Source organism: Odontesthes bonariensis, chromosome 14 (genome assembly GCF_027942865.1).
Source record: "Odontesthes bonariensis isolate fOdoBon6 chromosome 14, fOdoBon6.hap1, whole genome shotgun sequence".
Classification (NCBI taxonomy): domain Eukaryota; kingdom Metazoa; phylum Chordata; class Actinopteri; order Atheriniformes; family Atherinopsidae; genus Odontesthes; species Odontesthes bonariensis.
Window position 1 is genome coordinate 36,866,301 of NC_134519.1, and position 17,165 is coordinate 36,883,465.

At 42.2% G+C, this 17,165-nt stretch overlaps 1 protein-coding gene across 2 annotated transcripts in view; it reads left to right on the forward strand.

Annotated features, from left to right (window-relative positions):
- LOC142399497 (disks large-associated protein 1-like) overlaps positions 1-17,165 on the forward strand; it is a 205,885-nt gene that overhangs the window by 139,891 nt on the left and 48,829 nt on the right. For both annotated transcript variants that reach the window (XM_075484215.1, XM_075484216.1), the window contains exons 7-9: positions 3,449-3,574; positions 3,769-3,927; positions 4,212-4,294. In XM_075484215.1, coding sequence (XP_075340330.1) covers positions 3,449-3,574; positions 3,769-3,927; positions 4,212-4,294 — 368 coding nt within the window. The remainder of the gene's footprint in view (positions 1-3,448; positions 3,575-3,768; positions 3,928-4,211; positions 4,295-17,165) is intronic.

The window sequence follows — 17,165 nt, forward strand, 5'->3', positions numbered from 1 at the left end:
GTTTAGTGAAAACTCTGAGTTGGTTAACCCTGAAATGAGGGAAACTCTGAGTTTTCCGTTTCACAAAGGGAGGTAACTCAACCCTGAGAAATAGGGGTAACTCTAGCCTGTTTCACAAAGAGAGGTAACTTAACCTCACGGTCAGTTACCGGAGTAACAGACTCTCTGAACCTAACCTGGTCGGGACCAGGTTTTATTCAAGAAACCTCGAGTTTCTTTCTGTCTCCGCCCTCTTTCAGCCACACACGCCATTTGATTTCCTCATTCATTCAGTCAGTAGAGCGAGTTCTTCTACTTCTATAAGTCCATTAGATACAGTAGGAGGCGACTTTTTCCACCAACATGTCCTTTAGACAACGATCCCGTGGATGAAGGTGCAGCATTACTGCGCAGAGAATTAAATATTCGTCGGAGATGGTTATCAGACCGCGCACAGATTTTTGCATTGACAGACAATTATCTTTTTGAGCGGCACCATCAGAATGTGTTGGGACAAAAGAAAAAAAAGACATAAAAGAAAAATAAATATTTGTATGAATAGGCTTAAAAAAGACATATATAGGCCTATTATATTTTATAAAGGCACTCGTGTCTTGGGGGTGGATTCCCTCAGCCACTGCCCTCCCGTTAGAGGTGGTGGCCCCGTTTTACGGGCATCTGCCTTCTTTCTGTTGGCTCAGTAGAAGTCTGTGTTAGTTTAAATAGGCTTAATTATTTAACAGAACATGATATAGATGATGACTCTAAATTGTCCTTCGGAGTGACTGTGAGTGTGTATGGTTGTTTGTCTCGTTTGTCTCTATGTGGCCCTGTGATGGACTGGCGGCCTGTCCAGGGTGTACCCCGCCTCTTGCCCATTGACCGCTGGGATAGGCTCCAGCCCCCCCGCGACCCGACTGACGGATTCAGCGGTGTATAGATAATGGATGGATGGATGGTATAGATGAGAATACATAGTTTATGTGTGTGAAAACAGCATTATGTTGGGAATAAAATAACTGCACAGTCAAATAGTCACTTAATATTTATTTTACAGTGTAAAACATGATCAAAATGAGCCTCCATGCCGAGGTCTCACCTGTTTGAACAATGTTTTTATATTTCATCTTAAACTGCTGTCAAGTGCGCTTCTCCCCCGCGGGATTGCACCTAAATGAAATAAATGAATGGGCTACCATTCAAGCAGTTTCCCTGTAATATTATTGGGATTGCAAAGGACTACATTTAAACTTACACTTTTGCTGCTGCAGCGGTGTTGCACTTATTTCTAAAAACGTATTGAAACTCGCCGTATGAGCGCATTAAGATTTCCAATTCGAGGTTGGTGAAAAACGTAGCCCCTCCTCTTCCCCGTTGCCATGGTGACTCGTCGAATCGGGGCTCCATTGATGCTGGCTTTTTAAAGTTGTGGCGCACGCGCTAAACTCAAGGTGAACCTACTCAGAGTTGATTAAACTCACTCAAATCAGCGTTTCTGGAACCGAAAACTCAGAGTTTTCTATCTCAGAGTAGATCAACTCAGAGATCAGGAATAGACTCAGAGTTGGTTGAACCTGCTACGTGAAACGGACCCCAGGTCTTTATGTCTTTAAGACATGCTTGTAGTCTGACCAACCTATTGGGTTCATCTGGTTTTATAGATAAGTACAGCTGAGTATCATCAGCATAGCAATGGAAATTTATGCCATGCTGTCTAATAATGTTACCTAATGGAAGCATGTATAAAGTGAAAAGAATCGGTCCAAGCACAGAACCCTGGGGAACTCCATGACTTACTCTGGTGTGTGAGGAAGATTCTTCATTTACAAGAACAAACTGAAATCTATCAGATAAATATGATTTAAACCAGCCTAATGCAGTTCATTTAATCCCAATAACATGTTCAAGTCTGTGTAATAAGATACTGTGATCGACCGTATCAAATGCAGCACTGAGATCCAACAGGACAAGCACAGACACAAGTCCGCTATCAGAGGCTAAGAGGAGATCATTGGTAACTTTCAGCAGTGCAGTTTCTGTGCTATGATGCACTCTGAATCCTGACTGAAACTCTTCAAACAGATTATTTCTGTGGAAATGATCACAAAGCTGAGCTGCAACTATTTTTTCAAGAACTTTAGACATAAATGGGAGATTGGATATAGGTCTATAATGAGCTAAAACTTCTGAGTCAAGAGTAGGTTTTTTAAGTAAAGGTTTAATTACAGCAACCTTAAAAGGCTGATCCTGTCAAAATCCTGTCAACAAAGACAGATTGATCAAATCCAATATGGAAGTGTCAATTAACATCATGTCATATGTTCCAATAGGAGTTTAAGGGCTCTCGTTAGTCCTCTGGGATTTCACATTGGGCTACAATTTCTGCATTATTATCATTTTGATTGATTGAACAGGCAGGAACAGGGAATAAGAGGAAAGAAGGTTTGAAAACTTTGTTTGAATATTAAGGTGACACCAAGGATGAAACAGTGAATGTTCAAAACTATCGAAATTATAAGAATTAACAATAAAACCCAAGAAACAGCAATGTTACTGCTTATGTTGCTTGGTGTAACATAAGGAATAAAAGTCTGTTTCAATTAATGAGAGGAAATCAAGTTGTATAAAAAGCTTGTGATTGATAATTCCTCAAGAGTTATTTTAAAGAAGATACTGACTGAGCCACCCGTAGTTCTTCTGGAAGGTCCATAGCCAAAATGCCCTAACAGCAAAAGTTCAGTCCCTTCTCGTCTTGAAGATCCCAGGCTGCACATTCACTGGCCAGGTGACAGTAATCCTGATACATATAACCTGGAGCCACGTCATGAAAGGCTTTCAGAGTAATACCTTACATCTTACTATCAACCCTAAACTGAATGTGCAGCCAGTATAAGGACAGCAGGAACTCGGGTTTCATTAAAGACTTGCAGTTGCATTTTGCATAACACTGTTATGCTTAGTAGTTTCTGAGTTACACTAACTTTGGGAGACCCTGTCTTTAAACTGCAGTTATTTCTTACCATTTAAGTTAACGTAGGAATGACTTTAACATTGGGGGGGACCTGACAGATATGAAATCTTTTTTGGGTGGGACATACGGAACACGTCCCTCCCGGTTCCTACGCCTACGTGTGACATAGCCATACTGCCACAAACTCTCAAAACTTGTATACTACTGTACTAATACTGATGTATTGATGATAATGGCAAAACAGGCACAAAGACAAATACTAGACAAATACCATCCATTAGTGGATGGATGAATGTAAATATAATTTTAGATTGGCTTAGCTTTTTATGAGTTCGTAACTACTTCTAACATATTTTGGCCTACAGCAAATATGGGATATAAGGTTTTCTATTGGTTTCATCTAAATCTAAAAGGTTATAAATTGTGTCAACTGTGGGATATTACTGTGCCGTGAACGTTTGAACTTGAAAGCAGTTCTCCATACCTAATACCCACCAGGATGCATACATGGAAGAGGAAGGACCCAGAGGTGACATGACCATCCAATCAGGGCTGAGTAACTCAACAGAAAGCATTGACAGCATGAAGGCCCTGACAGCTGCCATAGAAGCAGCCAATGCTCAGGTTTGTGGTATTATTTGAGTTTTGGAATAGGAAAGGTTTTTGTTGGTATCGAAATGATCATTTATTCTGTACAGTAAGCAGGTTTTATGTTCTACATCATTTAGGAAATGACCATTTGTTTACCATATTTCTAATATATAGTGAATAATGTATTCTTACTGTGCACCATAATTGTTGTTATTATACCTATACAGGTCCATGGACCAGCCAGTCAGCATGTCAGTAACAGCACTATGACAGTCAGCACGCCCCACTCCTCAGTCCTGAGCAGGGGACCTGTTGTTGAAGACCGCCGGGATGAATATAGGAAAGAAGCCCTTAGGAAGGCCAGATGTCTCTCCATCGGCATCCAGGTATTCATTGGAAGAATGAACGGTCTTCACTAACTTACATATGATATTGAGCCTTGAATTTTGTTTCTGCACATTTTGTTCTGCTAACAAATACCTTGATAAATGAATTGGCTGAGCTTTGATTTAGCACATATCAAGACCACGTGTTCACATATTTCTTTGCTATGATTTTAATTTCCACTGTTGAGTCTCCATTACATTAAAAAAAAGTAGCAAGAAGAATTTTACAAGATCAGATTTTATGAGAATATGGTTTGAAGTTTCATCCTGTCTGTGACCTGTAGGTGGATGGACCAGATGAGGTTCCAGATCCAGAAGACCCATCCAAGTACACCTCTGTAGGGGTGCAAGTGGAGGATGACAGAGGGTGAGGCAGACATTTCTGTCAGGATTTACCATTTCTTTTCTTTTCTTGTTTAGCGATTTTATCACTTGTCTTATCACAGGTCTGCACCACTTAGTTTTCCCCTGACCGATCCACGTCTTTAACATCTCAGCCACTTTTTGTATGTATTTACAAGTGATATACACAAGATAAATAGATAGATACTTTATTGATCCCGAAGGAAATTCAAGTACAAAAATACACCCCAAGGTTTTACTTATCAGGTCAAACGAGAAAAAATAAATATTTAGCTGTAATAACTTGAAATAATCGTTTTGTATAATCTTTCAGTCTTTCACATTCTTGTGGAGGAATTTATTCCCACATTTTTTTACAACATAGAAGTAGTTAAAAAGCTTTCTCTCAGGCTCACCACCTGCAGGAAGGATATTAGGGGTGGGGTACAGTGTACAGCCTTTGGGGATATCGAACATCACCTTACTGACTGGAAAAGAGCCTGAGATGGTGTTTGAGGTGGTGCAGTACCAACTAGATGTAGTTGGGTCCAGCATGAGTTCTGGAATCAAACTTTTGAAGAGTGGCAGGAACCTCGCTCATACACTGGAGTTTGCCAGGTGGATAGGCATGGGGCAGGTGTGGGGGCACTCACAAACCTCTGGCTGAGCACCTTGTTGTTGGAGTTCTCCCCAGGGAGGGAGAGGGTCGCTTGCTGTAGCAGCGGCGTGGTTGTCTCTGGCGTCACCTGACAGGTACCGACAAGCTGCAGTATGGGTGGTTGTAGAAGCTGAAACTCAGATGTGGGAGGAATTTGGCTGGGCCATAGAGAAGGATTTTCAGTTGGTCTTAAGTTTGTTCTGGCAAACCGTTCAGCAGTTCAGAAAGGAAAAACAGGGCCTGTTCCAGGTTGTGCGTAGACTGGGTGGAAAACTGCTGACCTTAATTGGGGATATTGTCAAGTGTTGTAAGAAGCATTTTGAAAGAAGGAAACATTTTCTCCCTCATCCGACCACCATGTAATCCATTGAGGAAGCAAAGTCTGAGGACTTGAAGCAACCTTGCCCATCACCTGGGCAGAGGTTGCCATGGTTGTTAAAAACTTTCCCAGCAGTAGGGCCCCAGGGATGGACAAGATTTGCCTTGTGTCTTGGCTGACATGCCTCTTCAGTGTCACAAGTATAGTGATTTCCGTTTTTGAGATGGGGGACCAGAGAGTGTGTTCTAACTATAGGTCAAACTCCTCAGCTGCCAAGGGAAACTTTACTCTAGGGTGTTGGAAAGGTGGCTGTGACTGACTTTCAAACCTCAGATTCAAGAGGTGTAGTATGGTTTTCACCCAGGTTGTGGAACAATGGTACTTGAGTTACTTTTGTGGGCTATTCTGTTCCTGTAAGCAAAGCAAGAAATGTGTTAATATTCTTGATGCAAAATTGAGCTTGTTTGCAATGTGTATTGGATTTTTTGTATTGTATTTGGATTATTTGTCAGTGCTGCCACTTGTTACTGATCCTGTTTGGATTTTCATGGACAGGATTTTGAGGCATTTTGACCTCTAAGCTTACTGTGACTCTTTAAACTTGTTTCAGATTGTTGATGGTCCCACACGTCCCAACTCTAAATGTACTGAAAAATCTTCCTTGATTGATTACATTTTTTACTAATGTTCCTCATACGTATTCATCTGGTTCAATATTTTCAAATGATATCAATGACCACTGTGTCTTTACAACAGTTAGAGATACAAAGATCCCCAAAACAAAATCCCACATTGTAGTTAAATGGCACATGAAACACTCCTCAGAGCAAGATTTCTTTCATGATCTCTTTAATTATGAGTGGGATAAAAGTAGCCTAATCTCTGATGTTGGCAGTGCATGGGCTTTCTTCTATGAAGGTTTTATTGTTAATGAGCATGCACCTCTGAGGAAGTTTAGAGTGAATGGCCGACATAAAACTTGGTTAACTCCACAACTGACTAGTCTTCTTCATGAATGCAATCTTGCATAGGCAAAGGCTTGAAGCCCAACCTGAGCTCCGACTGGTTGCCTTTTAGTCAGCGTAGAAATGTGTTTACTACAAAACCCCCAAAAAAGCTAAAGCTGACTATTTCCTCAAACCTAAACCCAAACAATCTAAATCCATCCATCCATCCATCCATCCATCCATCCATCCATCCATTTTCTATACCTGCTGAATCCGTTGGTCGGGTTGCGGGGGGGCTGGAGCCTATCCTAGCAGTCATCAGGCGAGAGGCGAGGTACAATCTAAATCATCCCACAAAATTTAAAAAACCCAGAGCTTCCCCTATGTGTAATAAATGGCTCCCAAAAAATTACAGACACCATGAAAAAGCTTGACTGTTTCTACAAATATTTTATAGCTTTTGGCTCTTTATTTGAGTCCCTCAATCCCAACAATCGCAGTTCCTTCTCAGTTTGGTCAGCTGATCAGGATTTGTTCAAACCATCTTTTAACTTTAATCCTATTTTAACATTCAAGGTTCACAAACACCTGAAGCTTTTAGATACCACTAAAGCTGCTGGCCTAGATAAATTACAGCCATATTTTTTAAAACTTGCAGCAGCCCCAAACACACATTTTTAATCTTTGCTTGGACACAAATGTCATCCCTCTTGTATGGAAGCCTGCCTTTGTCCCTCCCCTCTTAAAAGGGGGTGATCCCTCTGTTTTAAATAACTATAGGCCGATCTCCAAGCTATGTGTCCTGGCCAAACTCATTAACTCATTAACTTGTCAGTGATCAACTAAAAGAGTTTTTAGTCAACTATAAAGTTATATCTGATTTTCTGTCCGTTTTTTTTTTAAAGACAGTACAACAACAGCAGCTCTAAAAAAAGTTTTTAACGATTTTATTTATTCTATTGACACTAAACAACACTGTCCTACCCTCTTCATTGACCTCTCAAAGCATTTGATTCCGTGCACCTCTCACTGCTAATCAGAATCAGAATCAGAATCAGAATTACTTTATTAATCCCTTGCGGGAAATTCCTTTTTTGCAGTGCCCTCGTTACAGAAAGAAAGAAAGATGAATAAGAATAAGATAAGGAAAAATCTCAATATGTACAAAAATACAATAAACAATAAACAGTCTTTACAATGCTACTCAGTAGCTAATTATTGTTGTTGCACATGACCGGGTTATTGCAAATGGTGAAGTAATGAAATAAATAATAATAAATGATGAAATGAATAACTATCATACACTGGAATTGTACAGTTTGATGGCCACAGGCAGGAATGACTTCCTGTGGCGCTCTGTGGTGCAGCGTGGTGCAATCAGTCTTTGGCTGAAGGTGCTTCTGTGGCTGACCAACACATCGTGAAGAGGATGTGCAGGATTGTCCAGCATGGATTTTATTCTGGACAGCATCCTTCTTCTATAATGCATAGTTTAGTGAGAGCAGGTCTCCTGTCTCCTGAAACGGTCTGCTGATTTGAAAATTATTTAGCAGATAGAACACAGTGTTTGCAGGCTGAATGTTATACCTTTGAATATCTTAAAGTAACAAAGGGAGTGCCTCAGAGGTTGTTCTAGGGCCACTTCTTTTTATCTTTTACATTAACAATATCAACCAAAATGTGTCCAATGCAGTTTAATTTTTATTATAAATTTTATGATGTATTGGCAGCCCCACCCCAACCCAGGCACTTATCTAGTTACAATAGGCTTTTAACACAGTTCAGCTAAATGTTTATGATTTAAAACTTTTAACAAATACAAACAAAACCAAAGTCATGCTTTTTTCAAAATCTAAGGACAAAACACAGAACCTGCCTTCAATTGTCACTTCACAGGGTTCACAGATTGAATCCATATCATATTATACATATTTAGGTATTTTAGAATGAATCTCTTTCTTTTACCCCACATGTTCATCAGCTTGCTAAAAGGCTGAAATTGAAGCTGGGTTTTCTTTTCAGAATTAAATCCTATCTTTCATATGAATCCAAAAAGAGGTTGGTTGCTGTAACCTTTCTGTTGGTTTTGGATAACGGTGATGTTTTGTACACGCATGCCGCGTCTCTATGTCTACGTGCTCTTGATGCTCTGTATCACAGGGCTCTGAGGTTCATTACTAATTTTACATCTCTCACCCATCACTGTTTATTATATGAATGTGTTAGATGGTCCTCCTTGTCAGTACGTAGGCTATGACATTGGTATATTCTAGGTATTCCTGGTCTTAGTCTACTTCCGTCTTACCTCTCAAACTTCCTCCATCTGAAGAGTTCAGGGCTTTATAGCTTTCGTTCACAGGATTTGTTTTGTTATTTTCAATCTCAAAACAAAGGCTTTCCCGTTTGCTGCTCCCTTTGCCTGGAAAGAACTGCAAAAAGACTTGAAACTTCATGACATGGTCCCATTGGAGGCTTTTAAAATGCTCATTCCATGAGAAACATTGCAAATGTCTTGAACATTTTCCGTCAATGAAAAATCATTCTCATTGTGGAATGATGGAAATAGCCTTTTAACCCTTCTTGAATTGATGGGTAGCAACAATTGCCCCTCTTCCCTCTCTGAGATCATTGCATTGAGATAATTTTAGGAAGCTGAAGGAATTCTGAAGGGGTGCTTTGAAGCCATAGACTTGAATGCACTCTGTGAGCCACACATAGATGACACCAATACCAAGACTGAATACTGTGTGACAGTTTATCAACTTTGATGTGGAAAAAAAATTGTGAGTGATGTTTTTCCCTTGATCATCAGAGATCTAAAATAGTTGTTAAATATGAAGTAGAGAGGATTCGGAGAGGGAGGCAGAGTGTAGACAGAGTGCCCCAAAAGAACAATGGGCCTCATGCAAGAACATTTTCGTATTTTTATTCTAAATTTCTCTCACTTTTTTCGTATGAAGGTCTCATACGAACACGTCACATCAGATTCAACAAACGCTCTTAACTTCAGAAAAAGTGTGTAACCGACCTGCGTAAATGATGAATGCCACCCGTGCTTATTTAAGGGCATGTGCACAAGGATAGTAGATTTGCATACTCCACACCCAAAATAATACCATATAAGGCTGTGCTTCCTCTCTCCTGTGCCAGGAAGTGTTGAGTCATGAAAATGCTATTAAGGCGCAAAAAGAACAACTTAATGGGCTCTGAGACTGAAGTTCTGCTTTCAGAGATCCAAAAAGGAAAATCTGTCTTTTTTAGCAGTGTCAGCAGTGTAATTACGGGACCTGCTAAAGCCAAGAAATGGGAAGCAATTAGGAGTGCTGTTAATTCAATGTCACCTGTAGTTCGTAATGTCACCGAAATAAAGAAGAAATGGCTTAAAAAAACAAAACGTTTCGCTCGGCGCTCGATGACTGCAACTAAAGCCGTGCAACTAAAGCCGTGCAATCAGTTGTTGCCTCATCATGATGGCTCTTTGATGGGGCGGTCCATGAGGGGGGTCTTCTGGCACCACACCTTCTGGTCTGCCTGCGCTGGTTCAGGTGGAGACCCTCGTTCATGGCAATATTGTTCAAATCGGGCATGCCTTCTGTGGGCTGTAGAGCAGTTTGCCCCCCGCTATATGGAGACACACCCACCTGGCCTTCAGCTCAGTGCGCTCCACCACAGCACGAGTGCTTTGATGCGTATACCTCGTTGCTATGCGCCGACCTTATCGGCAGCAAGTCTGTGTAGCTCTCAATTTTTCTCATCGTTTATATGATTATTTGTCATTTTTCATTTTTTGTTTATATCTAAACATTTTTAGTTAGTTTTTATTGATCTGCTTTTTTGTTTTAATTCATTTTTTGACAATGTGCACTACTACTAAAGCAGTGTACACAACAGAAGAACTGTTGGTACTGTCAAGGATTGGACGCGGAATTAAACATCCAATTCCGACCGAGCTTAAAAAGCTGTACCGTGGATGCAGAGCTGGAGCAAAACTAAAGGCAAAGAGGCACAACAGGAGGTGGAGGTACAAACCTTTTCTGCCCTCGGTGATTATGGGAAACGCTAACTCGCTACCAAACAAGTGTGATGAGTTAGAGGCGCTTGTGCGGAACCAATGGCTGTATAAGGAGAGCAGTTTGATCTGTCTGTCTGAATCCTGGCTGAACGACAACACACCAGACTCATGTGTGGACATACCCGGCTTCACAGCCGTACGAGCGGATCGAGACCTGAGTACGAGCGGTAAGCGGAAAGGCGGGGGTGTTATACTGTTCTTTAATCAGAGATGGGTAAACCCCCGCAATGTGACCGTTAAGGAGACGGTTTGTTGTCCAGACATCGAACTGCTGTCAGTTGGTTTCCGTGCATTTTATGCGCCCAGAGAGTTCCCATACACAGTCGTCATCGTTGTTTACATTCCACCGAGGGCGGCACCTACAATGGCGTGTGACGTCATCCATGACGCCGTTGCTAGGATACAGACCCAGCATCCTGAGGCATTCATTGCAATCACAGGAGATTTCAACCACGTCTCTCTATCCTCCTGCCTGACTGGCTTTGTACAGTATGTGGACTGTCCAACAGGTGGAGAAAAGACATTAGATCTGTTCTATGCTAACGTGAAGGAGGCTTACAGGGCAGTGTCTCTTCCACCACTGGGTAGATCTGATCACAGCATGGTCTATCTACACCCCACATACAGACCGTGTGTACAAAGACTTCCTGTTACTACCAGATCTTTCAGGAAGTGGTCACCAGAGGCGAGTGATGCATTAAGAGAGTGCTTTGATGTCACAGACTGGGCTGTACTGCTGGAGGAAGATGAAATGGACATTGACATGGACAGGAGGGTCAGCACCATCACAGACTACATTAACTTCTGTAGGGACACTGTGATTCCAGTGAGGACTGTAAGGTGCTATCCAAATAACAAACCATGGATCACCAGTGACATCAAAGACCTCCTGAACCAGAAAAAGAGGGCGTTCCAGAATGGGGATAGAGAAAGGCGGAGGAGTGTACAACAGGAGCTTAAAAAGATTACGTCGAGCTAAGGTGGAGTACAAGAAAAAGGTGGAGAGACAGCTGGAGAACAATAACACCAAGGAGGTGTGGAGGGGCATGAGGACCATCACTGGATACAGACTGAAGAACTCTCAGTCTGTAGAAGGTGATGTGGACAGAGCCAACACTTTCAACCATTATTACAACAGGTTTGACAGTGTGGCTTTTCCCTCCTCTGCTGCTGCTCCCTCCACCCCCACCACTACAGCTGCTTCCTCTATACTGCTTCCACTGCCCTGCTGTACTTACACCTCAATGGCAACCTGCATCGCCAAGCCTCCTCCTCCGCCTGACTGCACCTCTACCTCTGCTCTCACCAACAAGCTTCTTCTGTCCAGTTGTACCTCCACCTCTGCAGCAACTTCCACCGCCTGGTCTCCTGAGCCAAGCTACACCTCCACCTGTGTGGCAGCTTCCACCACCAGACATCCTGAGCCCAGCTGCACCTCCACCTCTACGGCAGCTTCAAATGCCAGGCCTTCTGAACCCAGCCACACCTCCATATATGCGGCAGCTCCCACCGCCTGGCCTCATCAGCCAAGCTACACCTCCACCTCTGTGGCAGCTTCCACCACCAGGCATCCAGAGCCCAACTGCACATCCACCTCTGCGGCAGCTTCTATCTCCAGGCATCCAGAGCCCAGCTGCATCTCCACATCTGTGGCTGCTCCCACCGCCTGGCCTCCTCGGTCCAGCTGCTCCTCCACCTCTGCAGCAACTCCCACCACTAGCCCTCCTCTGTCCAGCTGCACCCCCACCCCCATCTCTATGGTTGATAGCAACATCACTCCTGTTGCCATCCCTCCGCTACAACCTCTGTTTCTAACTATAGAGGAGGTTGGAGCTGAGCTCAGGAGACTTAAGCCAGAGAGGGCTTCAGGCCCAGATGGAGTCTGTCCAAGGCTTCTGAGGGAATGTGCTGGTCAACTAGCAGTCCCTCTTCAGAGGCTCTTCAATATGAGCATTCAGATGGAAAAAGTCCCGGTGCTGTGGAAAACTTCTTGTCTCATACCGTTGCCCAAATTAGGCCAACCGGTGGAGCTGAATGACTACAGACCGGTGGCTGTACACATTAGACTTCAGGTACAACTCAGAGTCCTGCCACATTCAGAAGTATTCTGATGATACGGCTGTTGTGGCATGTGTGCGCGGTGGACAGAAGAAGGAGTACAGGGACCTTGTGGAGGCCTTTACTGACTGGAGCAAAAAGAACTGTTTGCTCCTGAACACCACCAAAACCAAAGAGCTGGTGGTGGACTTCAGGAGATCTAAAACCCCATACCAGTCAGTCTGCATTGATGGAGGGGATATAGAGACTGTTCAGACCTGCAAATACCGGGGGATGGTGCTGGATAATAAACTGGAGTGGTCTGCCAACATAGACGCAGTGTACAGGAGGGGCCAGAGCCGTCTCTTTTTCCTGAGACGCTCAGGTCCTTCAATGTCTGCAGTGATATGATGTGCATGTTTTATCACACCATCACTGAGAGTGCACTGTTCTATGCTGCTGTCAGCTGGGGGAGTTGCACTACAGACACAAACTGTAGGCGCCTGGACAAACTGGTGAAAAAGGCTGGTTCTGTTGTAGGCAGAAGGCTGGACCCTCTCGGTGCTGTGGTGGAGAAACGGATGAGGAGGAAGTTAGATTCTGTGATGGAGAATAATAAACATCCTCTCCACAGCATCCTGCAGGACAGAGGAGCAGCTGCAGTGAGAGGCTCATCTTTCTGCGCTGCAGGACTGAGAGGTTCAGAAGGTCCTTTGTTCCCACAGCCATAAGGCTTTATAACAGTGACTGCTGAGTTCTTCTCAAATTGATTGATTGATTTTTATTTATTTGTTTATTTTGCCATTTAGTCATTTATTATTGTTTAGTTAGTAGTAGTATAATTATTGTTGTTTTTATTGTTGTTAATTCAATCATTGTTAATATTTAAAAAAATGTTGAGCTACTTGACGAATTTGAATTTCCCCCATTGGGGGATAAATAAAGTATTTTTCTATTCTATTCTATTTCTATTCTTCTATATGTGTGCAGTCTAGTGCTCCGATTATGTTTGGCAGTCCAGCCAAGGCATGAAAGTCCCTCTTAATTTGTACTTGTTGGACAGCGGTGTATGGGAATCTGATGTACCATGGGTGATAAACTGATGAGAGCTTTGATGACCAAGGGGAGTGCACGACTCACAGAGGACTGGGACACCCCCGATCTGTCTCCAGTCTCCCTCTGAAAGGTTCCAGTGGCCAAAAATCCAAGGGTGGTGAGGACCTAGACGTGTGGTGGAATTGGGCTTGATCGGCGTGTTTCTCTCTGGAGTTGTGGCTCTAGCAAGCTGCATATTTGCAGCGGCACAGTCCTTGGTAATCTAAATCACGATGTCAGCCATTTGTCTGTCTACACGGTCTCGGAGCACACGCTCTCTTCCAAGAGCCTAACGCGCTAAGGCAGTGTTTCTCAATTCCGGTCCTCGAGTACCACTGCCCTGCATGTTTTCAATGTTTTCCTCCTCCAGCACACCTGATTCAAATGAATGGCTCCTAATCAGGCCACTGCACTGAGTTGATCATTTGAATCAGGTGTGCTGGAGGAGGGAAACATCGAAAACATGCAGGGCAGTGGTACTCGAGGACCGGAATTGAGAAACACTGCGCTAAGGCATCCAAAAGTAGAAAGTCAGCCGCTGGTTACGCTTCCCATTGACCTTGTTATATAGTCAAATTAACTTTCAATTAATGCATAATTTAAGTCAAACAGAATAATGTCAGCATCATTATGGGGTATAAAGTATATATTTATTTATGTTTGCTTCAAAGTAATTAAATATACAATCCATTAGTCAAGCAAACTTAATTGGAATATTATAGACTATTTTAGGAAACTCCTACGACAGGTCTGGATCACTGGTAAATTCTGTTCGTACCTGAAAGAAAATGTAAAATACGAAAAGATTGGTGAATGCGCAAATTCTCTTAAATCACTCGTACGCACGATTTAAGAACAAATCTGTGCGTACGAACGGTTGTTGCAAGAGGTTCAATGTGAGGGATGTGTGGTCTGCATGAAAAAGATCACAGGGGTCAAGGAGAATTCGGGTCCGTTTGATGGAAATCTGAAAAGAGCCTACGAGTTGAACTGGTTTTTGAAAAGAATAGTTAATCATCTCCTCCCCTACCTCAAGCTATACAAACCTTACACCCTCTCTTAACCCATATTCTCCTTTTCAATGCTCGTACATTTTCATCCTGCACTTCCGTCATGAATCTTAGCACAGCCTAAAGCTCAACCAACATCAGGGCAGACTTCCTCTGCCTGTTTGTCTCCAGTAGTCAGGTGGCAGATCTTGTTGTCCTGACTGACTGCAGACCAGTTGCCCCAACATCTCACATCATGAAAGTCCTCAAGATTCTGTTAATGCCTAACCCTAATTAAGCGAAAGAAGATATTTCAGTAACCCACTACAGTTTGCTTATCATCCTGGGGTTAGTGTTTAAGATTCAATCATCTGCTTGATTCAGCCAGCCCAATCTTTTCTGTAAAAAGCAACTTGCACTGGGGGAATAATTGTCTTTATTTCCCCAGTGCTTTCAACACAATACTGAGATTCCTCAGTTCAAAATCTTTGGTTTCTTGCCCTGCACCATGCTGTTTTGCTTTGTGAGTTTTTGATGACATCTTTGTGGCCCCTTCAGCTTGTAATCAACATTTTTTATTTTCCAAAATTTTTCAAAAACAGGGTAAGACAATTACACCAATGGTGTACAATCAAATACACATACTGTACCAAATACCCTTAAACACAACCATAACTAACATCAAAACCCCACACAGCATTAACCCCTTTCTCCTCCTTCCCCTGGCGCACATCATGTACACATTCCCTTAGATCAGTGAGTATTACATCTTACTTCTTATTACTCTCCATCCTTAACATAGGTCAAGAAACTATCCCACATAGCAGAAAACTTTGACACTTTGTCTCTCACTTTGGCAAGCATTAGTTCGTAAGAGGCTGTACTTGTCATGAGCTCCATCCAGTCCTTGTAACAAGGTGCACTTGTACTCTTCCATTTTCTTAGAATAACTTTGGCAGCAGTAAGGAAGCCGGCAAGAGCTAGTCCAAACTGGACCTTTGTAAGTCCAGCTGTTAGAGTTTGATCCCCAAGTAGGCACAGGCGAGGTGAGCTTGGCAATGGCTGCTCCAGCAGCTCTTCCATTGTCCCAATCACTCGAGTCCAGAAGGGTGAGACAAGTGGGCAGTCCCACATGAGATGTAAAAAAGTACCCACAGAGTTCTTACATTTCCAGCACTCATCACTGTTGATTAGACCAACTCTCTTCAGCCTAACAGGTGTCCAGTAGTATTTATGAATTATTTTATAATGTATAAATCTTGTCTTGATGTCTCTCACTGCCCAGCCCATATTATGCACAATTTTTTCCCAAACATCTTGTTCCAACTCCAGACCTAAATCCCTTTGCCATATTAACCTCAGATTTTCAGTTTTACCATACAGTGCATTAGCAGCCATGTTATAGAAAACAGAGGATGACTGCAAAAACCTTGGAAGCTTAAAGAAACCCTGGAGAACATTTTCATCTTGCCCTATGTCAAAGCCCATAGATAATACACAGCTACGCAACTGAAGATATTTCCAGAATTCACCTTTATCGTTCACATTATATTTATCTTTTAGCCCTTGAAATGAAATGAACACACCACCCTTTTCAAAAAGATCAGCAATGGTGCAAATACCCTTATCATACCATGTCTTCCAATACACCTGTCTCTTCCCTTTTTTAATTGCAGGATTTTCCCATATAGATGAGTAAGGCTGTTTGTACGGACACAGGCCAAGTAATTTATGAACTTTGATCCAGACATTCCTAGAGTGTTAAAATATAGGATTATCTATTTTGGCATCTGGTAGTTTTTGAGATAGAGCATCTATGTATTTAAGTGGAAATGTCAATGACCTCTCAATCTCCAACCATCCTAATTTCGAGTCATTCCACGTCCAATGCTCACCCATTCTAAACATTTCAAAGGAGATATTATACAACTCTATATTTGGCAAAGCCATTCCACCCTTTCCCCTAGTAGTGAATAATTTATTCAAACTAATCCTAGGCTTCTTACCCTCCCATAAGTACTCTTCAACAATATTGTTATATTGCCTTATCAGTGCATCAGGAATGGTCAAAGGGATCATCATGGAAACATAGTTAACCTTTGAGGAGACCATCATTTTAACTGTATTTATTTTGCCCCACAAAGATAACTTTATTATTTTCCACTTATCAAAGTGGGTCTTAATATTCTGAAGAATTGGATTCATATTAATTTGTACCAATGTTTGGAAATCTGTGGTTAACCTTATGCCCAGATATTTTATCCCTGACTGTATCCAAGTGAAAGGAAATGTCCCAATATCTGCCTGTGAGCAACTACTAGAAACAGGCATAACTTCATTTTCTGCCAGTAGATCTTATAGCCTGAGATCCCTGAGAAATTCTCAATAATATCCATAACCCTTGAAATAGAGGAAACCGGCTCTGACAACAGCAATAAAATGTCATCAGCATATATCACATCAGGTTCCAAAAATAGAGTAAATAGTAGTGGGGACAATGGGTCCCCCTGTCTTGTGCCTCTTCCTAACTGAAAGAAGGGGGATATGGTGCCATTTGTAAGAACGGCTGCCCGCGGTGCTGAATACAAGACTCTTACCCATTTAATAAACCCCTCACCAAAACCAAAGGTCTCCAATGTATGAATTAAGTATCCAAATTCGACCATATCAAATGCTTTCATGGAATCAAGAGAAAAAATAGCAACAGGAACATTTTCCTCACGATTTATCCACATAAGATGCAAAAAGCGCCTGAGGTTATCTGCAGAGGATCTTCCCT